We start from the raw sequence: 18,140 nt of genomic DNA, 5'->3' as shown, positions 1-18,140 counted from the left end.
ACTTTAAGAAAGCTATACAAACACTCTCTGCATCCTACGTTCTCTATATATGAACGCTGAATGATGCTGCTTGCAGTACAGATTCATTGTGAAAAGTCGACGGCCTCCCATGTAACAAGCATCTGGCACTAACTCTCACATAAAGAAGTCATGCCACAGATGTTTTATCTATCCCAGCCCTAACGCTCTGAGTTTATGAGGAAAGCTATGTGTAATAAGGTGACCCAGATATTTTCCCCATGATTAGGTTTTCTATATTTAACTATTAGCTTAAGTAATGGTAAAAAAAAAATAAAAATGAGACCAAGAGTAATAGTAAACATGCAAAACCACTTTGCACTTTTTAAAAGAGGATCTACTATCACAAACATAGGTAATCCACCTTGTAGAATATTACAGTTAGAAAATACTTTTACATATAATCCCAAATTATACTATCAGAGAAGCTCTGTGAATAGGTACAGATTCTTATTTCTGTTTTACAGATAATGTCTTAGAGAAGCAAAGTGATCACTTATTCTAGGTCACAAATGTATTAAGTGATCTATTCTAAAGTAGAACCTATGTCTTTTTACTCAAAAATACCATTTCCATCTATTAAAACCCCAGAATAAACTTTTATCTCAATTACCCTAAGAAATCACATTGTTAATGGTTTTATCTTAAAGATAAGGACACTTATCCCAAAGAGGATCATCTGAGGATGCACAATTGGTCAGTAACAGAGTCAACTAGAACCCAAGTCTCCTGAATTTTCAATCCAATATTTTCTCCTCCATATTAATTCAACCAATTTCACCTTAAATTTATCATTATTGATTTTTTGTAGCATTTGATTTTGTATAATGTTAATGGCAGGGAGTTCACAGAGTAGTTGACTTAGCTGGGACTAGAAGGATAAGGAGGGATGTAACAGATTAAGGGGGAAAGGATAGGACAAACCCTAGGAAGAAGTTAAAGAATAGAAAACAGCATAGTGTCACGAAGAGATCGGGCTGCCCAGGAACACCAAGAAGTGCAGCATGGCAGGAGAAGATACTGGAAGTGCAGAGCAGAATTGAAAAGAGGAAAGGTGGACCACAAGCAACGAAGTAAGTGATTGGATATACATCGAGCATCACTCACGTTGACACTATAGAGTAACAGTCCTCAAAGTGTGGTCCACAGCCACAGGCTCCTGAAGTTACCCAAAACACTTGCAGGGGGTCTGTGGACAACACTTTGAGGAGTGTTACCCAGTGTTACACATTCTGTTACTGTCCACAGAGTCAAAACTATTTTTATCATAGTAATAATAAAATGTTATTTACTTTTTTCCACTATGTTGACATTTGCACTGATGGTACCAAAGCAATGGTGAGAAAAACTGTCAGTGTTTTAGCACAAATCGAGAAAATAATAGTTAAATGTACCCATAGCCATTGCACTCTTCAACATCATATACTAGCAGAAAAAAATAAACGAGATTTTTAAAAGACAGTTTCCTAAGCAATGTTCCTTAAGAATTAATAAAAATATTAATTTTATTAAATGTTGAAACTTAACATCTTTTTAATGTTGTATGACAAAATAGAGAGTACCCATAAATCATTGTGCTGCACGCCAAACTATTATAATCGTTTCAAAAACATTACTTGAAAATTACAAGTGTAGTTATATATAGAGATAGAGTGATTGTTTGACTTGCTAGATAGACTGAACTTAATAGATTTAATAGATAGATTGAACTAGATAGACACTTTCCATGAAAAGCCATTTTCATGCAACACCATAGAAAAACTGTGGTAATTCAGATTTGAATAGTTAGGAAAATATTTTTCAAAAGTGAATGAAGAGAACCTGTAACTGTGAGAAACACTACTCTATTTGTTGCCAGTGATAAAATGTGAACTTCCAAACAAAAATTGGAATCTTAAAATTAATATTAGCCACCATGAGTTTGACAGCTTTCCAACACTCGCAGACATTCCAGTGAGATCATAAGTGATATTAGATAGATTTTTTTGATGTTGTATAACAAAATATGTCAACATTTGGAAAATCTGCAAAACCAAGAGAATCAGTATTTTCCAAATGATGTTATAAAATCACAATTGGACAAAAGAACCACTCAAAGTGCAAGACAGACTAGTTGATTTTACTGCAACAGAGGACAAAATGTTCACTGATCTGATTTCAGATTTCACATTGCAACTCTCTTGTAAGAAACTAGCACTGGTTAAATTTTGGCATGACATTAAAGAAGAATATTCACAGTTACAAGGACATTAAAACACTCTTCCCTTTTTCAATTTTATGTCTGCGTGAAGTCATAATGTCTTCACGTACTTCAACCAAAACAATATATCACAACAAACTGAATGCAGAAGCAGATAAGAGAATCCTGCTGTCTTCCATTAAACCAGCCATTAAACTGATTTGCTACAGTAAAAAAAAGCCCCACTTTTCATTAATTTTTTTCTTTTTGAAAATGTAGTTTTCATCAAAATAAGTTATTAATGTTAATCTCTATACAGTTAAGTGATTTAATCTTTTAAATTTCTGCTTCAATTTGCAATAAGGTAATTTGAATAGTATAAGCCACATAAACTAAAGCTCTTTGTGTCCCTAAACATGCTCTAGGTTGCAGAGGGGACCTTAGACCAACAATTTGAGATCCACTGTTGTAGAGGATGAGTAAAGTAGAGAGGACAGGATCAGGTTCAGGAATCTAGGAACGTACTGCAGTAACAGATTCAACATGACATGACTACGGCCTGACAGAGATCATAAAAGTAGAGATGAGAAGTAGCTAGATGCAATAATCATTTCTAAACCATCAACAGAATGAGTAATTGATGAGATGATGAAAGTGAAAGGGCATGAAGGATTTGAAGATGCTTTTGTCATTTCTCATGAAAGGCTGGGTGTAGAGCTGGGGAATACAGATGGGAAAGCCAGTTTAATATGTTGGGTATGTTAATTTTGAGGTCCAGTAGGAAGCTGAAAATAATTACTTGGAAATCAAGAGTGAAGTTACATATAGAGATAAAGATATAGAAGTAATCATAGATACCAATAGATATTACCCAGGGGAAAATTGATAAGCAAGAAGCTAAAAGAACTAAGGATGAATATCTGGAAAACCCAATATGTCAAGAAGGACAGAAAGAAACAGCCAGTGAAGGTGGTTAATCAGCTGTAGTCAGAGAGGTGGCTAAAAGGAGCCAGGAGTGAGTACAATTCAGGAAGCCAAATGTGGGATGGGTGAAATCGGAGGTTGTTTCTGTTTACAGAAGATAGCTAGCCCTTACTGAGTAATGACAAGGACCTAAATTAAGTCACTACATTTGTTTAAAAATAATAAAACTCATATCTTCATTTACTTATCTTTTTGAAACAGGATCTCGCTCTGTCGCCCAGGCTGGAGTGCAGTAGCACAGTCGCAATAATGGCTCACTGCAACCTTGTCCTCCTGGACTCAGGTGATTCTCCCACCTCAGCCTCCCAAGCAGCTGGGATTACAGGTGTGCTCCCCCTCCCCCATGCTTGGCTAATTTTTTCTTTTATGTTTTGTAGAGATGAGGTCTCACTATGTTGCCCATGCCAGTCCCGAAATCCTGGGCTCAAGTGATCCTCCCACTTTGGCCTCCCAAAGTATTGAGATTACAAGTGTGAGCCATGGCGCCCAGCCCAACTCTTTATTAAAGGTAGAATTGTGTCAGGAGTCAGTCTTAATAGAATGATTAAGTGTTATATATTGTTTTATTTTTTTGTAATAATGTTGCGTGTCTTTTGAAATTTAAGGAAATTCAAGGTAAGTGAAGAAAAGAACTAGTGAATTAGAGCTCAAAAAGTATAGGCCATTTTATCCTACTAGTTGAATAAATATAGTAATTAACAAAGGGGGAAACCAAAGTTAATAAAATAGCAATAGAAAAACTATATATATTTTTTCCAGGTGGGTGACCCTTTAATATGTTTGTAAACACTTAGGAAAAAAAGAGCCAAAGAAACGAAGAAAATTTAAAACATAGGGGAGCAAAGTAAGCTAAGAGGTACATCTCAGAAGACAGTGGAGGAGATGGGATCCTTAAAAAATTCATTTTTTTTTTCTAAATCAAGAGAAAAGGAGAAAAGGAAGGATGATGCCTCAGGTAACTTTAGAATGAAAATCAAGAAAGACTGAGGGGGTTCCCATCCAAGGACTTGTATTCTTTTCCTTTAAAATAAAAGTTAAAATTTTATGCTAACACTGAAAGGAACAAGATAAAAGACAGAAACAATGTGGAGAGAGAAATTTAGAGCCTCTGAGGGGTAACGAAAAGAATTTGGAAAGAAAATGAAGACTTAGCCAAGACTAGATCAAAATAAATCAACCAAGATTCTAGATCACTGAAAACATCTACATTTGTACCATTAAGTCGAAAATATTATAGAGATTCCAGACACATAAAAGTAGAATGTATAGAGAATATTAAAGAATGCTGCAATAAGACCTTTAGATTATTTTGTCAGCCATGCCCATGGTATCACTGAGAGTTAAACATGATACAAAGAACACCACACATCTACTCATTAATAGGTAAGCCTTTTCTATTAGGTTATTCTCAGCAACCAGCCCAAGAGCAGTAAACTCCTACTATTGTTTTCTTATATGAGGACTAATAAATTCAGATGTCTCAAGGTATCCAACATATTTTATTAGCAATTTAATAAGTGCTTCACTGTTATTCCAATCAGAGCTCTAGAAATATTATTTCATATTTACATCATTTCTCAGAGGAGCCATTTGTATGTACATAAATTTGAAAAATTGGCTTCATGAATTCTAAGTGTAAATTTCCATAAAATACCCATGGTAAAGGAATTCATTTATAAAGGTACGTCAGCTCTCTTTAGCAGAGCAATGATATGTCTATTTCAGGTAGTAGCATAAGGAAAATATAGGAGACTTTTGCAAATACACTTTTTTTACTGTATTACAGAAATTATTTGCCTCCACAAGAAAAAAAAAGGATACATTTCAGTAAGTCAAATTCCTTAATCTGTGAAAATTTGGTAGGCTAAGAATGCAGACAATTCACCTTCCTCATACCTTACTCTTCTACTTTGGAGTTCAGTTAACTCTGTCAAACTCTATGTTTTGATAAATCAACTCTGAAATTAGATATCCTTTGGAGTTAACTTCCCCAAGAAATAGAATTTTGTGTATTCTTTTTCCACTGGTCAGGCTTGACTGGTTAAAAATTGGGAAACAAAAAGCACCAACAAAACACTAAAATAGTTAACCCTGAATATAAAGTTACCAAAGCAATCATAAACAAAACCGCATTGTATCATAAAAGATACGGCTGCCATAAATTAATGAATGAATAAAATTGGGAGACTATTGAGATCAAACTTTTCACTATACAAATGAGAAAACTGAGACTCAGTTAGATTAAAGTTAAACAGCCAATCAGCAAAAGTGCTAAAGGAGATACAGTGGTGTTCTTTCTGCTATATTATTACACAATGTCTTTGCCATCATGATTTAGTAGACATACAAAGTAAATTTTAAACAATACATGTTTTATCTCTAAACATCTAAACACAGTCCCAGTGAACCACTAACCCATCAAAAGATTAATTTAGGATTTGTCTATATCATCAGCTACCCATTTAATTTCCTTTGAACTAGCAAGCATAAATGGAGCTCTTATGCAAACAATTTTGAAGTAGGGCAGGATATAAAAGTATATATAACCATTTCATTTCAATTACTTACAATTTAGTTAGTTACAATTTAGTTCAATCTAGTTGAACACAATAGAGTTCAACTAGAAAATAAAAGACATCATTGTATAAAGAACTAATTCTAATCAAGTGTCAAAACATCCAGTATGCACAAAAAGGATTCTGAGATATCAAGAACAGGGAGTTTAATTTCAGTTTTAATCATAGGCCCATGACATCTTGGGCATAAAAAGAACTTTTAAATACTCTTAACTTCCCATTGATGTTATTTGGGTCATGTCCCTAACCAAGCTATGTTCGGTCACTCCAGCAACAAAGCTCCTAAGGAAACTCATTTTCTCTTTGAACGGTTCTATATTTTCCTTTAATTGAACTTATCTTCCTCTGTTTCTCTCTTTGGTCTTAATTCTATAACTTGGTGTCATACAAAGAATGTTTAGTCATTTTATATGACAACATCTCAAATAGAAGGTAATTACTCTTCTATTCTTCAGAGAAAATAATGCACAATACAATTAATCAAACAACACAACAGACTTTCACATTCATGCAAATACTGATCATGATTCTCCAAACAAACTCACATGTAATTCTAACTCTCATAAATTATGGCAACCAGAATTCAACATAATGCTTCAGGTAATATACTCACCATGAGATTAATACTTTTTTATTTCTAAACATTGTATTTCTATCAATATCCAAGACATCAAAGCATTAATAAGCCACAACACTATTAATTCAGATTAATCATATTCTCAACTAAAACTTATTTTAAATGTTTTATAAAGCAAAATAATATCTAAGATGAACTCTGAGGGACTAGTAAAGCCTAGATATATTAAGCAAGCAGTTGTCATTCCAAATATAAATATGTCCAAACATACATAATAGCAAGGGAAGATTAGGAACAAGGGCAGATAAGCCTTCCCAAAATAAGAGAGTAGGCTTGGGTATGGCTGACACTTGTAACCCCAAGACTTTGGGAGGCCAGGGCGGGAGGACCACTTGACGCCAGGAGTTTGAGGTTGCAATGAGCTATGATCACACCACTGAACTCCAGCCTGGGCAACAGAGTAAGATCCTGTCTCTAAAAACATACATTCATATATACATACCTACACACATAATATAAGAGAGTTGTTTCACATAAATTTAGAAATATAAGTTAGGGAGGCCCTTGAAAATCAAGGTAAGAAGTATGTACTGGAGTTCAAGAACCATCCGGTAGTAAGATATTGTAAGTTTTTAAACATAAGAATAACAAGATGAAAATACAGGCCAGGCACCGTGGGTCATGCCTGTAATCCCAACAGTTTGGGAGGCCGAGGTGGGTAGATCGCGAGGTCAGGAGATTGAGACCATCCTGGCTAACACAGTGAAACCCCATCTCTACTAAAAACACAAAAAATTAGCAGGGTGTGGTGGCATGCGCCTGTAGTCCCAGCTACTCGGGAGGCTGAAGCAGGAGAATCACTTGAGCCCGGGAGGTGGAGGTTGCAATGAGGTGAGATTATGCCATTGCACTCCAGCCTGGCTAACAGAGCGAGACTCCATCTCCAAAAAAAAAAGATGAAAATACAGATGGCATGTTAAGATGGATAATAATGATAGAAAAGCTAGGGTGAATAACTAGGAAGATATAGTAATACATATGTTAAAAATAATGGTGGCTGGGCATAGTGGCTCATGCCTGGAATCTCTGTACTTTAGGAGGCCACGGCAGGAGGATTGCTGGAGGCCAAGAGTTGGAGGCGGCAGTTAGCTATGATCACAACACTGCACTCCAGCCTGGATGACAGAATTAGATCCTGTCTCCAAAAAGGAAAATAAAATAATGGTAACAGCAGATGCAGTGAAAAAAAAAATTGAACGTGGCAGATATAGGAGATCATTTTAAGAGAATGTTAGGCTCCATTTAAGCTTCATGCCTGGGTAACTGGAATAATAAGGATGCTGATTTCCATTTGGAAAAAGAAGACCAATTCAATTGATTGCAAAATAACAGCATGCCATTAAAATTGTTCAATAAGTAATAAGAAAATACATAACTAAACATCAGTGAAAAATTCAATCTAGATATGTAACAGTAATAACAGGTAATTTTCAATCTTATCCATTTTATAGATTATCCATATCCTTTTCCAATCAGCCTTTCATCTTTTGGCCAATGTCTTTGTCTAGAATATTTCCACTAGGAAGTAAGAAACTGGAATTATACTAAAATCGATTTCATCTATTAATGAATAGAAGATAAAGGAGACAAAAGAGTCAGAACAGGAAGATGGCTAATATAATACCCAAGCAGCATATGGTGGCATTGAATAATCAATGAATAATCAACAGTAACCTACCCTTCTTGGTACATACAGACTGAAGTACGAAAATGCTATCATTCAACGGTACAATCTCTCTCTGAAGGAGACAAAAAAAAAATCATAACAGCATCAAACCATTTACATATGCACACACAATTTTTAGTTTATGAAAAAACTAGCAGAAAGAAATCACATTTTCTCAACATACACGCAGAACAAGAAGAAAAATTAAAAGTTATTTATGTAATTATTTTAAAGCTAGAGTTCCAACAGCTTCAAGGAAAGATAATTTAGAAGGTAGGATAATACATGCTAACACTACTATAAATAATAGCAGCCCTCAACACTTAAGGGCTTGTTATTAAGCTTCCCAGACCTAAGATACAAGTATGGGTCAAAATGGGAGAAAAGAGGTGAGATTTCCAATGCAACTTTCAAACATATTAGTTTCACTTATTGCAAGCTATTAAATGTTTGAAATTCAAACAGTCTTCAACAAAAGATAGAAGTTTCCCTAATGGTGGTGGCAAAAAAATGTAGTATGTGTCAAGGAGTTGTATAGCTTGGCCAAATTCACTATTAAAATGTCTTATTATGTGTGATATGAGCAAAAATAGAAATTGCAAACAATATTCAATTTTATTTTTAGTTGAGGGAGTTCTGGTTTTTCAATTACTGTTATTCAATAAAAAAATCTGAAAGTTTATTTTAGTATGTTCTAGTTTCATATATGATGTACCTACAAATATAAATCCATAAAACTATGCCTTATAAATTATGGCAGGCATTGATTAGATCATTATATTTGTTAACCTGTGATCATTATTTCTTGAAAATTATAGTAGCTTGACATATTTCTTCTTACTATTACAGCTAAGGTCAGAAAAGACAAAAATTTTTCTAGGTTTGAAAGAAATGTTTTAAAAAATATTATTCATAAAATTTCAAACCTTAATAATAAGATTTTAAAATCCTTATTATTAACAGGCCACCAACATACATTTATCTTATGTACTAGAGCTTTCTAAGTAAATTCCCCTAAAATAAAGACATACTTAAATAAATAGATCAAGATAAAATTTTTAAAAGTAATTCTCTGTGGGTTACTTTGCTATTAGATAATGATAAAGCTGTAATCAAATACAATGTATTAGAACCACTGAATCTTAAAAATTGCACAATTTGAAATCACGTTATATCAGTCTCTGGTCTAACCGCCTGTCTAATGCTCAAGCTTTCTCTAAAATATGCCCACCAAGTAATTATCCCACGTGCCCGCGTACCTCCACTTATCGTGAACTTCACTACCTCGCTTCCTAATCAATTACATCTAGGCAGAACTCATCGAAAGTTCTTAACTTGGAGCCAAAAATATCCCTCCCCGTAGCTTCTATTCATTAGTATTGCTTTTAATTATTGGCGCCAAGCAACAAAATCTACTTTCTCATCACCATCAGTTTTTTAAAACTTTGGAGACAATTTTCAAGTATCTCAGTTCCTTCAGCTCTTCCTAATATGACATGATTTTAATTACTTCTACTATTCTTATTTCTCATTCCTGAAAATATTTCTGCACTAGCACAGAGCAGAAATCTCTATAAACCTTGCTTTAAATATTTCTAAAAAGTAATATACTTAACATAAAATTAGCAAAGTAGTTTTACTATTAAAATTAATAGTTCTTATTTTACTAATTTTATGTTAAGAATATGTTAATTTTAAGAAAGTCTTTCTTAAAATACTAAATTGTATGTATGTGTGTATATATATATATATATAACACTATTCATTTGTCTGATAATTATTATGTAATATTTTTCCCAAATGTGGTCTGCCAAGCTATGTTTTTCCTCACCCTATACTTACACAGGTGGCCTCTAGACCAAAGTGCAATTTATTCTTCAACAGTGTTAGACCTATCTCATTTAGCCCTTCAAGATCATATTGGATCCTAATTCTGTCTCACATATTCACTATATGTCTGAATATCACAGAGCCTCAGTTTGGATTTTTTCCCTGTATAGTTTTATTTCAGTCGTTGACAAATAATTGACTATGATGAGGCCAAAACTGAACCAGGTAACATAATCCAGGATGAAGATGTTCCACTAATTACCTAACTGCTAACTCACCTAGTTATCCTTATACTGAGACCATATTTCTAAATTTTCCACAGGGATCATATCAGTCAACTTCAGGTAACTTAACAAAATCCAGATATAATGGCTTAATAAGAGATAGTCAAAGATCTTTAGGTTTTTATTCACTTCATTAAATAAATTTTTATTATATGTATATTTTGTGCCAGGAGCTATGTTTCTTGCTGTTGATTAAGGTAATCAAGACACTGCTCTCATGGAGCTTACAATCTAGTGGGGAAAGCAGACAATTACAATAGATAATTATCATACTGTATTATATGTGAGTGGCAATTGGGGAACTGTGGGGGCACAGAATGTGATTATCTAAATCCTCAGGATTAGGAAAGGTTTCCCAAAGAAGACAATAGGGTTTGAGTCTGAGTTAAGTTCGAGGTCATTATGAAACACTAAGATTAAAATGTTGGATGTATGGGTGTGGTGCTCTTCAGAGAGGTACGGGCTGTATATACAGACATAGAAATCAACAGTAAGTGGTAGTTATAGCCATGAATTTGGATGATACCCACTGACACAGGTTAACTAAAAAGAATAAAAACACTGGCATTTCAGGGAAAGGGAAGAACACTTGCAGAGATGTGAAAGAGCATGGGTATATGAGAGTTGATGCGTGTGAGGCTTAAGCAGGGGCAGGGGTCAGGATGGGGAAGATGCTGCTGGAGGTATCAGAGGCCAGTTCATCAGGAATCTTGTGTGTGGAGCCAAGAAATTTCCACCTTATCCAGAATACTGTGGTGTCCTTTAAAGTGTTCTCAATATTGACATGACCTGACTGGACTCAAGACACTATTGGGAAAATACACAGTAAGGTCAATGTGGCATATGAATTAATGGAGGAAGATAAGAAGCAGGAAGGCTGAAAAGGAGTCAATGAAGAGGGTGGGAAGGAGTAGCTAAGGCAATGTCCCACATGGGAATGAAAATGTAAGACATATTCCAGTGATAGTAATTGATGAGTTCTGGTGACTACTGAATTTGAGAAGCTAAGGTAGAAAGAGATGGCCTAAGGTGATCCCCAGGATTGTAGTATGAATGAAAAGGTCGAAATGGTGTCATCTGGTGAGAAGAGGAGTTCACCACTCTTAATACAGTGATTATTCATTGTGTTATTCACATGATTCTGAGTTCAGGTTTTATAATTTCAAGTTAAATTTGAGTTTCATGATGGGACGGTCAAGTCGAAATGGTGGATGTATGGGTGTGGCACTCTTTAGAGAGATCTGAGCTGTATATAAAGACTTAGAAGTTAACAGTGAGTAGATATTAACTACAACCATGGATTTCTACAAAATCACTCAGGTAAAATGAAAAATCAGAGGAAAGACCAAAAGATTAAAGGCAATGTCAAATGTAAGCTGTAAAATAAAAAGGTAACTGTCCAAGGACTTATCTAAAATATTTTTATTAATTTAAAGTTTATTTCTTATTTGTTAATACATATTAAATTTCTTAAGTTTTTGGAAGCAAATTTATCAGATACTTTGTCAATCTGGTACTAGTGCTTCATTTACATATCAAAAAAACAACAGGTTAGAAAAAAGAAACAGCAAAGAGGCCAAGAAAAGTTTATGATCTGACTCAAGTTCAGCATCAATATTAAATTGTAGAATATCAAGGAACTCCAGTCCTTTATTTCTCCTACATTTTAAAACATGTTTCCTCTATTTACAGTCCTGGGGGGAAATGTTGTTATAACAGTAAAACTGGAAGATTTCACTCTGGACTGCTGCACATGAACTGCTTATATCTATCTATGCACCCACATTGCTTCATCCACTCTACTCAAAAAAAAAAAAGTGTAAACAAATGAAAACATCACTGGGCAAGAATTTTTTACCATCCTGAGGAGTATTAGGGTAGTCTGTACTTGATTTCTGGGTTTTGTAATTTTAAATATTCCTCTCAGTCAAGATGTTTAATAAATAAGCAACTTACACAGGCTAAGCAAACTGCATCATAGTAAGATACATACAATTTGCATATTCTTTCACAGCCCATTATTATAGCTCAAATTCTTAATCAAGACATCTGAAAGAAATTTGATATGATAGATCCAATCACCTCACCGTCAGGGACAACCCTAGTCTTCTGAAGTTCTTAATTCAGTGATAATCAGAATTCTTAATAAAATGCTCAAATGAAAAATATACAACTCTAACTCTCCAAGATACATCCACTTTTTAACAAGCCAGACTTCTGGCAGCATCACATCACAACTGTTAATAAAGCTTGATCTAGTCTCATAATTATTTTTAAAAAACCTATAATGTAAAAATTCAAAGATAAAATTTCAATTAATTACTCAACATATCTAAAATATTGAGATGTGGGCTTAACAGGTGTATGTTGGGTCTTCCACTTGAAGATGTCATATTCATCAGAAGAGAACTCTTATTTTTATACTCTTTATCTACTAAATTTAACTTTGAAAATCTGTCTTAAATAACTATACACACCATAAGTATATACAGTCTACACATAAGGCTATTTAATAATGTAGTTGTGAAAAGAGAATGTCCTCTAAAATACTCTGATAATATATATGGTAGTTATAAGATTTGCTGTTGCCATCTTCAGAATAATTTGATTATGACATTTGATGTAGGACAGGGGGTGGGTGTACCGGGAGAACAAGAGCCTTATCAGCTTCCTCAGAGAAACCCAAGATGGCTTGATTCCATACATAGAATTAAGGTGACTATATGACATAGACAACAGTTTGTGTTAATGTCCCAATATTCATCAAAGAAAAGGTAATAGAAAGAATATCTAAAACACAAAGAAGTGTCCTTTCGCTTAGGAAGACTAAGGCCTGACAATGCCCAGTTCCCTAAAATGCTAATCTCCAGCTTGTGGCACAAAAACAGTAACAGTGAAGAGTTGAGATGGTTGTAGATTGTGGTTATTCCTGAACCTACCTCCATTGTTCCCAGCTGATACCCAGCTGGGCAGATGGCCAAGGAGGGACACACAAACATAATTCAGGGCCATTGTGTCATATACCCAGAAATTTGGCCCTGACATCAGACAATGCTGCAGCACTAGAATAAGCAGGACTATTAAGGGGGGAAATCAGGAAATATCCCTTCAAATGGAGCTGAATTTAATGCTAGACATTACGTGGATCATGATACTGTCTCCAGAATTTTACTCTCACAAATTCATACAGACACCTATTAAAAATACCAATTCTAGTGTCCTTTCTTTACAAAATATACTTCCCAAAATGTATCTCATCTCTTATGGAACATCTGTAAAAACATAATAATCTCTATTTAAATAATAATGATGCTGGAATAAAATGTTATCTATGATCAATATTACATTTGAGAAATATTAATTGAAGATGACCTGTAATAGAATATTAACTTTTATTCCAAATCACTGCATATATTGCATTATTACCTAAAAGCACGTTATATTTTGAGAAAGTTGTTTACTTATACACTGTACAATCGCTCTATTTTACTTTCATTGACCAGTAATGTTAATCTTTCCTATTAAAAAAAAGACTTGGCCAGGTGCGGTGAACCACGCCTGTAATCCCAGCACTTTGGGAGCCCAAGGCGAGCAGATCACCTGGGGTCAGGAGTTGGAGACCAGCCGGGTCAACATGGTGAAACCCTGTCTCTACTAAAAAATACAAAAATTAGCTGGGCATACTGGTGGACACCTGTAATCCCAGCTACTTGGGAGGCTAGGGCAGGAGAATTGCTTGAACCCAGGAGGTGGAGGTTGCAGTGAGCAGATATTGTGCCAATGCACTCCAGCCTGGGTGACAGAGCGAGACTTGATCTAAAGAAAATAAACAAGACTCCACACCACGAAACTTTGTCTTTTGTGGGGGATGTGTTGGATTTAGAATTTGTGTTTTCAAGTAATTTCAAATTTAATGACCTGCTTTCTACAAAATATCCTAATCTCCTAACATAACTTATTTACAGTTACTAAAATAGAAAATTGATCTATCATATGAGTTTCCTTTTGCCATGCATACATACGAACTGACCTTAAGATCACAGTTACCTATCTGACTTTTAAATAAAATATTATTAAATATTTTAGGGTTAAAAAAAAACCTTTTTGAACTGGTGTTTGCTCAAAACACAGTATATCAGTATCCAGTTAAAGTTGCACAGCACATTTAACATAAGAAAAAAACAGTGACTTTTTCTACTTTTGTAAACAATGTATAAAAATTATATAAACCCATGGCATGATTTAAAAAAAGAAAACTATAAAACCACCTTGAACATTGGGAATTAATTCTCACATTCTAAACCTCTCTTCACCCTATCATTTTCTGTCTCTGTAACAGATGGATATACATTCTGATATGAAAAGTTTTGTTGATGTGTGTCTTCATAAACCACCTTACTTTTATAAAACATGCAATAACATTTCTCCATATAAGAATATAAGACATGAAGAACATACGATGGGCATAGATACTGCTTCTTTTTCCCCTTCCCTTTCTTTGAAGACTTTTCCTTAGAATAGGCTTCTTCCACCCACAAGGAAATTAAAATTAAAAAGGCAGTTGTCAATAAAAACTTCATCTTGAAAACTTAAATTTCAGAAGATCGATCTACAAGAGAGAAAAAGAAAATGTTTACATTTATGAAGCAAATGATAACAATATGACTGTCCCTTTAAAGAGTATAATCATTACTACCCAAAGGGCAAGTACATTTGTATATCAAATCCTCATTGCTCAGTCCTACGTGGTAATACTTCACAACATATTTAGTATTTTTATATAGTACTTGTAAAGTCTTTTTTATATAGCAGTAAAAGTCAGTTTAAATAATGGCACATAGAAAACAAGACCGCCAATGAGATATAATAGGTTACTGTATAAAATTTCTGATTCTGTAGCTACGCAAAATTATAAATTGATATTGCATTGCACAGTATATCAAAAATATGTTTAGAAAGATATCTGGAAGCATGCTTTAAACACAGCGTTAAAATGATTATCTTCAGCTAGTACATTGGAAGTATCTTTTTCTTTTTAAATTTTTATATTGTTTGAAGTTCTTATGTATATTTTTTCAAAAACAATGTATTTTAAAGAAAAAGACAATTCTAAGTATTAAAAACCTGACAGATAAAAGAAAAAATTAATATCAAAGAGTTCCACATTCAAAATTCATTGCTTTTTAATTTAAAAACATTAAATTGGCAAGCTACCTTTTTGCCCCCAAAAGGTGCCTCTTAAGTTAGCTTTAAAGCTTTCTTACTTATTTGCTACTAACATTTATCATCAAAAAGATTACTTAAAGATTACTTCAGAAATTCTACAAGAAATAAAACAAGTGTTGTTACATTTTTTTCGAATTATCGTCCTAGCCATATTTTAATAACATTTTTCATGCTCAAATCAGAATTATATTCTTGCCAGAGATTCTGATACATAAAAAATAATTAAGCCTCTAACTAGAGAAGTTCAACCTCTTCTGCATCCTTCATTTCCAAACCATAAATTGTTTCTCTTTCATTGTTTTCTGCAGAGTAAAAGACCTGTCATATTCTTCAACGCTAACTTAATTCCCATCTCACCCTCATAAATTTGCTTCTCCTTATGTCATGTTTTTCATCTTTTTTTCCCCCAGGATTCTTCCCCCCATATTTATCTTTTACACACACTCGAGGCAAGCCAGAGGGGCTTCTCCCTGGGTAGTTTAAATTGAAGACAACAGAGGGGGCTCATCAGACCAACAGCAACAACACAAGGTTCTCCTCTGGCAACTTCACAGCACTGGACGCTCCCTTCCCCCATCCGACAGCGGCACCTGCTTCCAGACACCTTTGCCCACAGCAGCAGGTACTTCTCCCACTTTCACAATCTTGACCCCCAAAAAAGGAGGGCCGAACCCTCCTAACGCTTCGAAGAACAGAGAAATTCAACACTCTGCTCTGTCCTCACCCCCAATCTTTCAAGGGGGACAGCTGCACTGACTGGAAGATCCTCATAAACAAAACCACGCAAGGAGACCTCCTGGTCAACCTTGCCTTCCTTAATTACCCCGGCCCTCTGCATCCCTCCACTCCGAGCGTCTCCGCGGGCGCCACCGCAGCGGGGACCCGGCTGTCGCTGCCAGGCGCCCCGCGCCCCTCTCCAGCGCAGGGCAGCGCGCGTCCTCCCCTGCACGCCGCAGTGCTCCTCGCGCTCCGCCGCCCCGGGCTTGACCCGCTCTTTCCGCAGAGGCGTCTATTCCCTTCCTCAGACCACCGTCGCCGCCCCACTCCGCGTCCCCTCCTCCTAAGTGGAGCTCCTGGCACTTACCCGGAGGCGCCCCTGCCCACAACCGCCAGGCGAGATCGTGGAGGCTCTGGGCCGAGGTGGCAGTGGCTGGTAGGGGTGCAGCGGGCGCCGAGCGGGGGCGGCTGCGTCTCAGCCGCCCGCGCCACCGCCGAGCTCCGCTGACGCGCCTGCTCGGGCCGCGGAGCCTGCGCCGTGGCGTGCCGCGGTCGGGGCCGCAGCGGGGACAGCGCGGGCCGCGGGGGAACCTGGCGACCGCGGGCGGGGGAGGCAAGAGGTGTCCTGACAGAGCAACGTCACGGCATCGTCCCCTTCAGGCATTGGAGGGGTTACCGAGCAGAAATATGTCCCCCCCTCACTCCTTAGGGGACTAAAGGAGTTGCGGACGAAGGGCGGGAATGATAGTGTTGGTACAAAAAGAAAAAACCTTTCAAGGAGCTGGGATTGCTTGGGGTCAGCTTTTGACCACTAGCAACAAACAACAACAGAACAACAAATGACCTTCTTGGGTCAAAGCGAACAAAACACATTTTTTGTCATTTCATCATTTGCCTGGAATCCAGACATCCAACTTAATCCCGGGGTCTTCCAATTTCTAAAAGCCTGAACTTTCTGAGCAAGCTTAAATTGGTCAAAATTACTGACAATATAGTCATACAGGTAATACTATTTTTAATATCTGTTACATAATTAACATGTGTACAGAACTTGACAGTTGCAAAACACCTTTCACTCGCCTTATCTCATATGGCCCTCACCACATTCCTGGGCAAGTTTTGTCATCCTTCCCCTTCTGTAGATGAAGAATCTGAAACTCAGTTATATTAAGAGATTTACTTAGAGTTACAGATCTTGAAGAAAATTTACCAGAGATTCGAAGTTAGTGATTTTTACATATCTGAACCAGATATGGTCTCTGCCTTATAAGAGCAAAATGCTGTTGTCCTCATCCTTGTGAAGAAGTAGCCCTTACTTGGATATGCAGCCCTTACATAACAGATAAGGTTATCCTATTACCTCTTGAATGTATGCCTGATTGATTTTTTTAATTTTTATTTTTTAAGCAACAGGAGCTCACTTTGTTGCCCAGGCTGGAGTGCAGTGGCACAATCATAGCTCACCGCAATCTTGAACTTCTGGGCAATGAAGAGATCCTCTTGTCTCGGTCTCCCTAGTAGAGTAGCTGGAACAACAGGCACAGGCCATTGCGCTCCACTAATTATTATTATTTTTTTTAAGAGACAGCATCTCTGGCTTTGTTGTCCAGGATGGTCTCCAACTCTGGCCCGAAGCCATCTGCCTGCCTCAGCCTCCCAAGCTGGGGGGATTACAGGCTTGAGCCACCCCACCCCACTGCACCAGGCCCTGATGGATTCTTTTTATTAAAAAAGCATTGTCTCAAGTGAGCATCACTTAGCATTGTATTGTGGACCTACAGATGTATCCACTAATAAATTTTTCCACCCACAGCATATGGAGGAAAGGAACATTTCCTGCATGTAACCGTGTTCCATAAGCTTCATGAGATATTCTGCTGCGTAAGAGTAGTGATCATTAATAAGTGATCATTACCTTATTTACATTACAAAATGATCATTATTCAAAGAGCTGTACTGTTGGGAGACCCCCCCCCCAAAGTGGATCAGGATATAACTTTGGATTTTAATGCTTTATTAGAAA

The 18,140-nt window shown here is 36.3% G+C and overlaps 1 protein-coding gene across 4 annotated transcripts in view; it reads right to left on the bottom strand.

The window, feature by feature from the left end:
- The window catches only part of GLRB (glycine receptor beta), a 90,588-nt gene extending 73,890 nt beyond the window's left edge, over positions 1-16,698 (bottom strand). For 2 of the 4 annotated variants that reach the window (XM_003257889.3, XM_003257890.3), the window contains exons 1-2: positions 16,485-16,698; positions 14,633-14,783 (exon numbers count right to left, since the gene is read on the bottom strand). In XM_003257889.3, the coding sequence (XP_003257937.1) occupies positions 14,633-14,754 (122 nt within the window). In that variant the 5' untranslated portion in view covers positions 14,755-14,783; positions 16,485-16,698. Of the gene's footprint in view, positions 1-8,072; positions 8,134-14,632; positions 14,784-16,223; positions 16,380-16,484 lie in introns of those variants that run through there. The other 2 variants (XM_030816269.1, XM_003257891.3) reach the window with 2 other exon arrangements.
- Positions 16,699-18,140: the final 1,442 nt, after the last annotated feature.

The sequence above is a fragment of the Nomascus leucogenys genome, chromosome 7b (genome assembly GCF_006542625.1).
Source record: "Nomascus leucogenys isolate Asia chromosome 7b, Asia_NLE_v1, whole genome shotgun sequence".
Taxonomy (NCBI): Eukaryota; Metazoa; Chordata; class Mammalia; order Primates; family Hylobatidae; genus Nomascus; species Nomascus leucogenys.
This window is presented reverse-complemented; position numbering and strand designations above follow the sequence as displayed.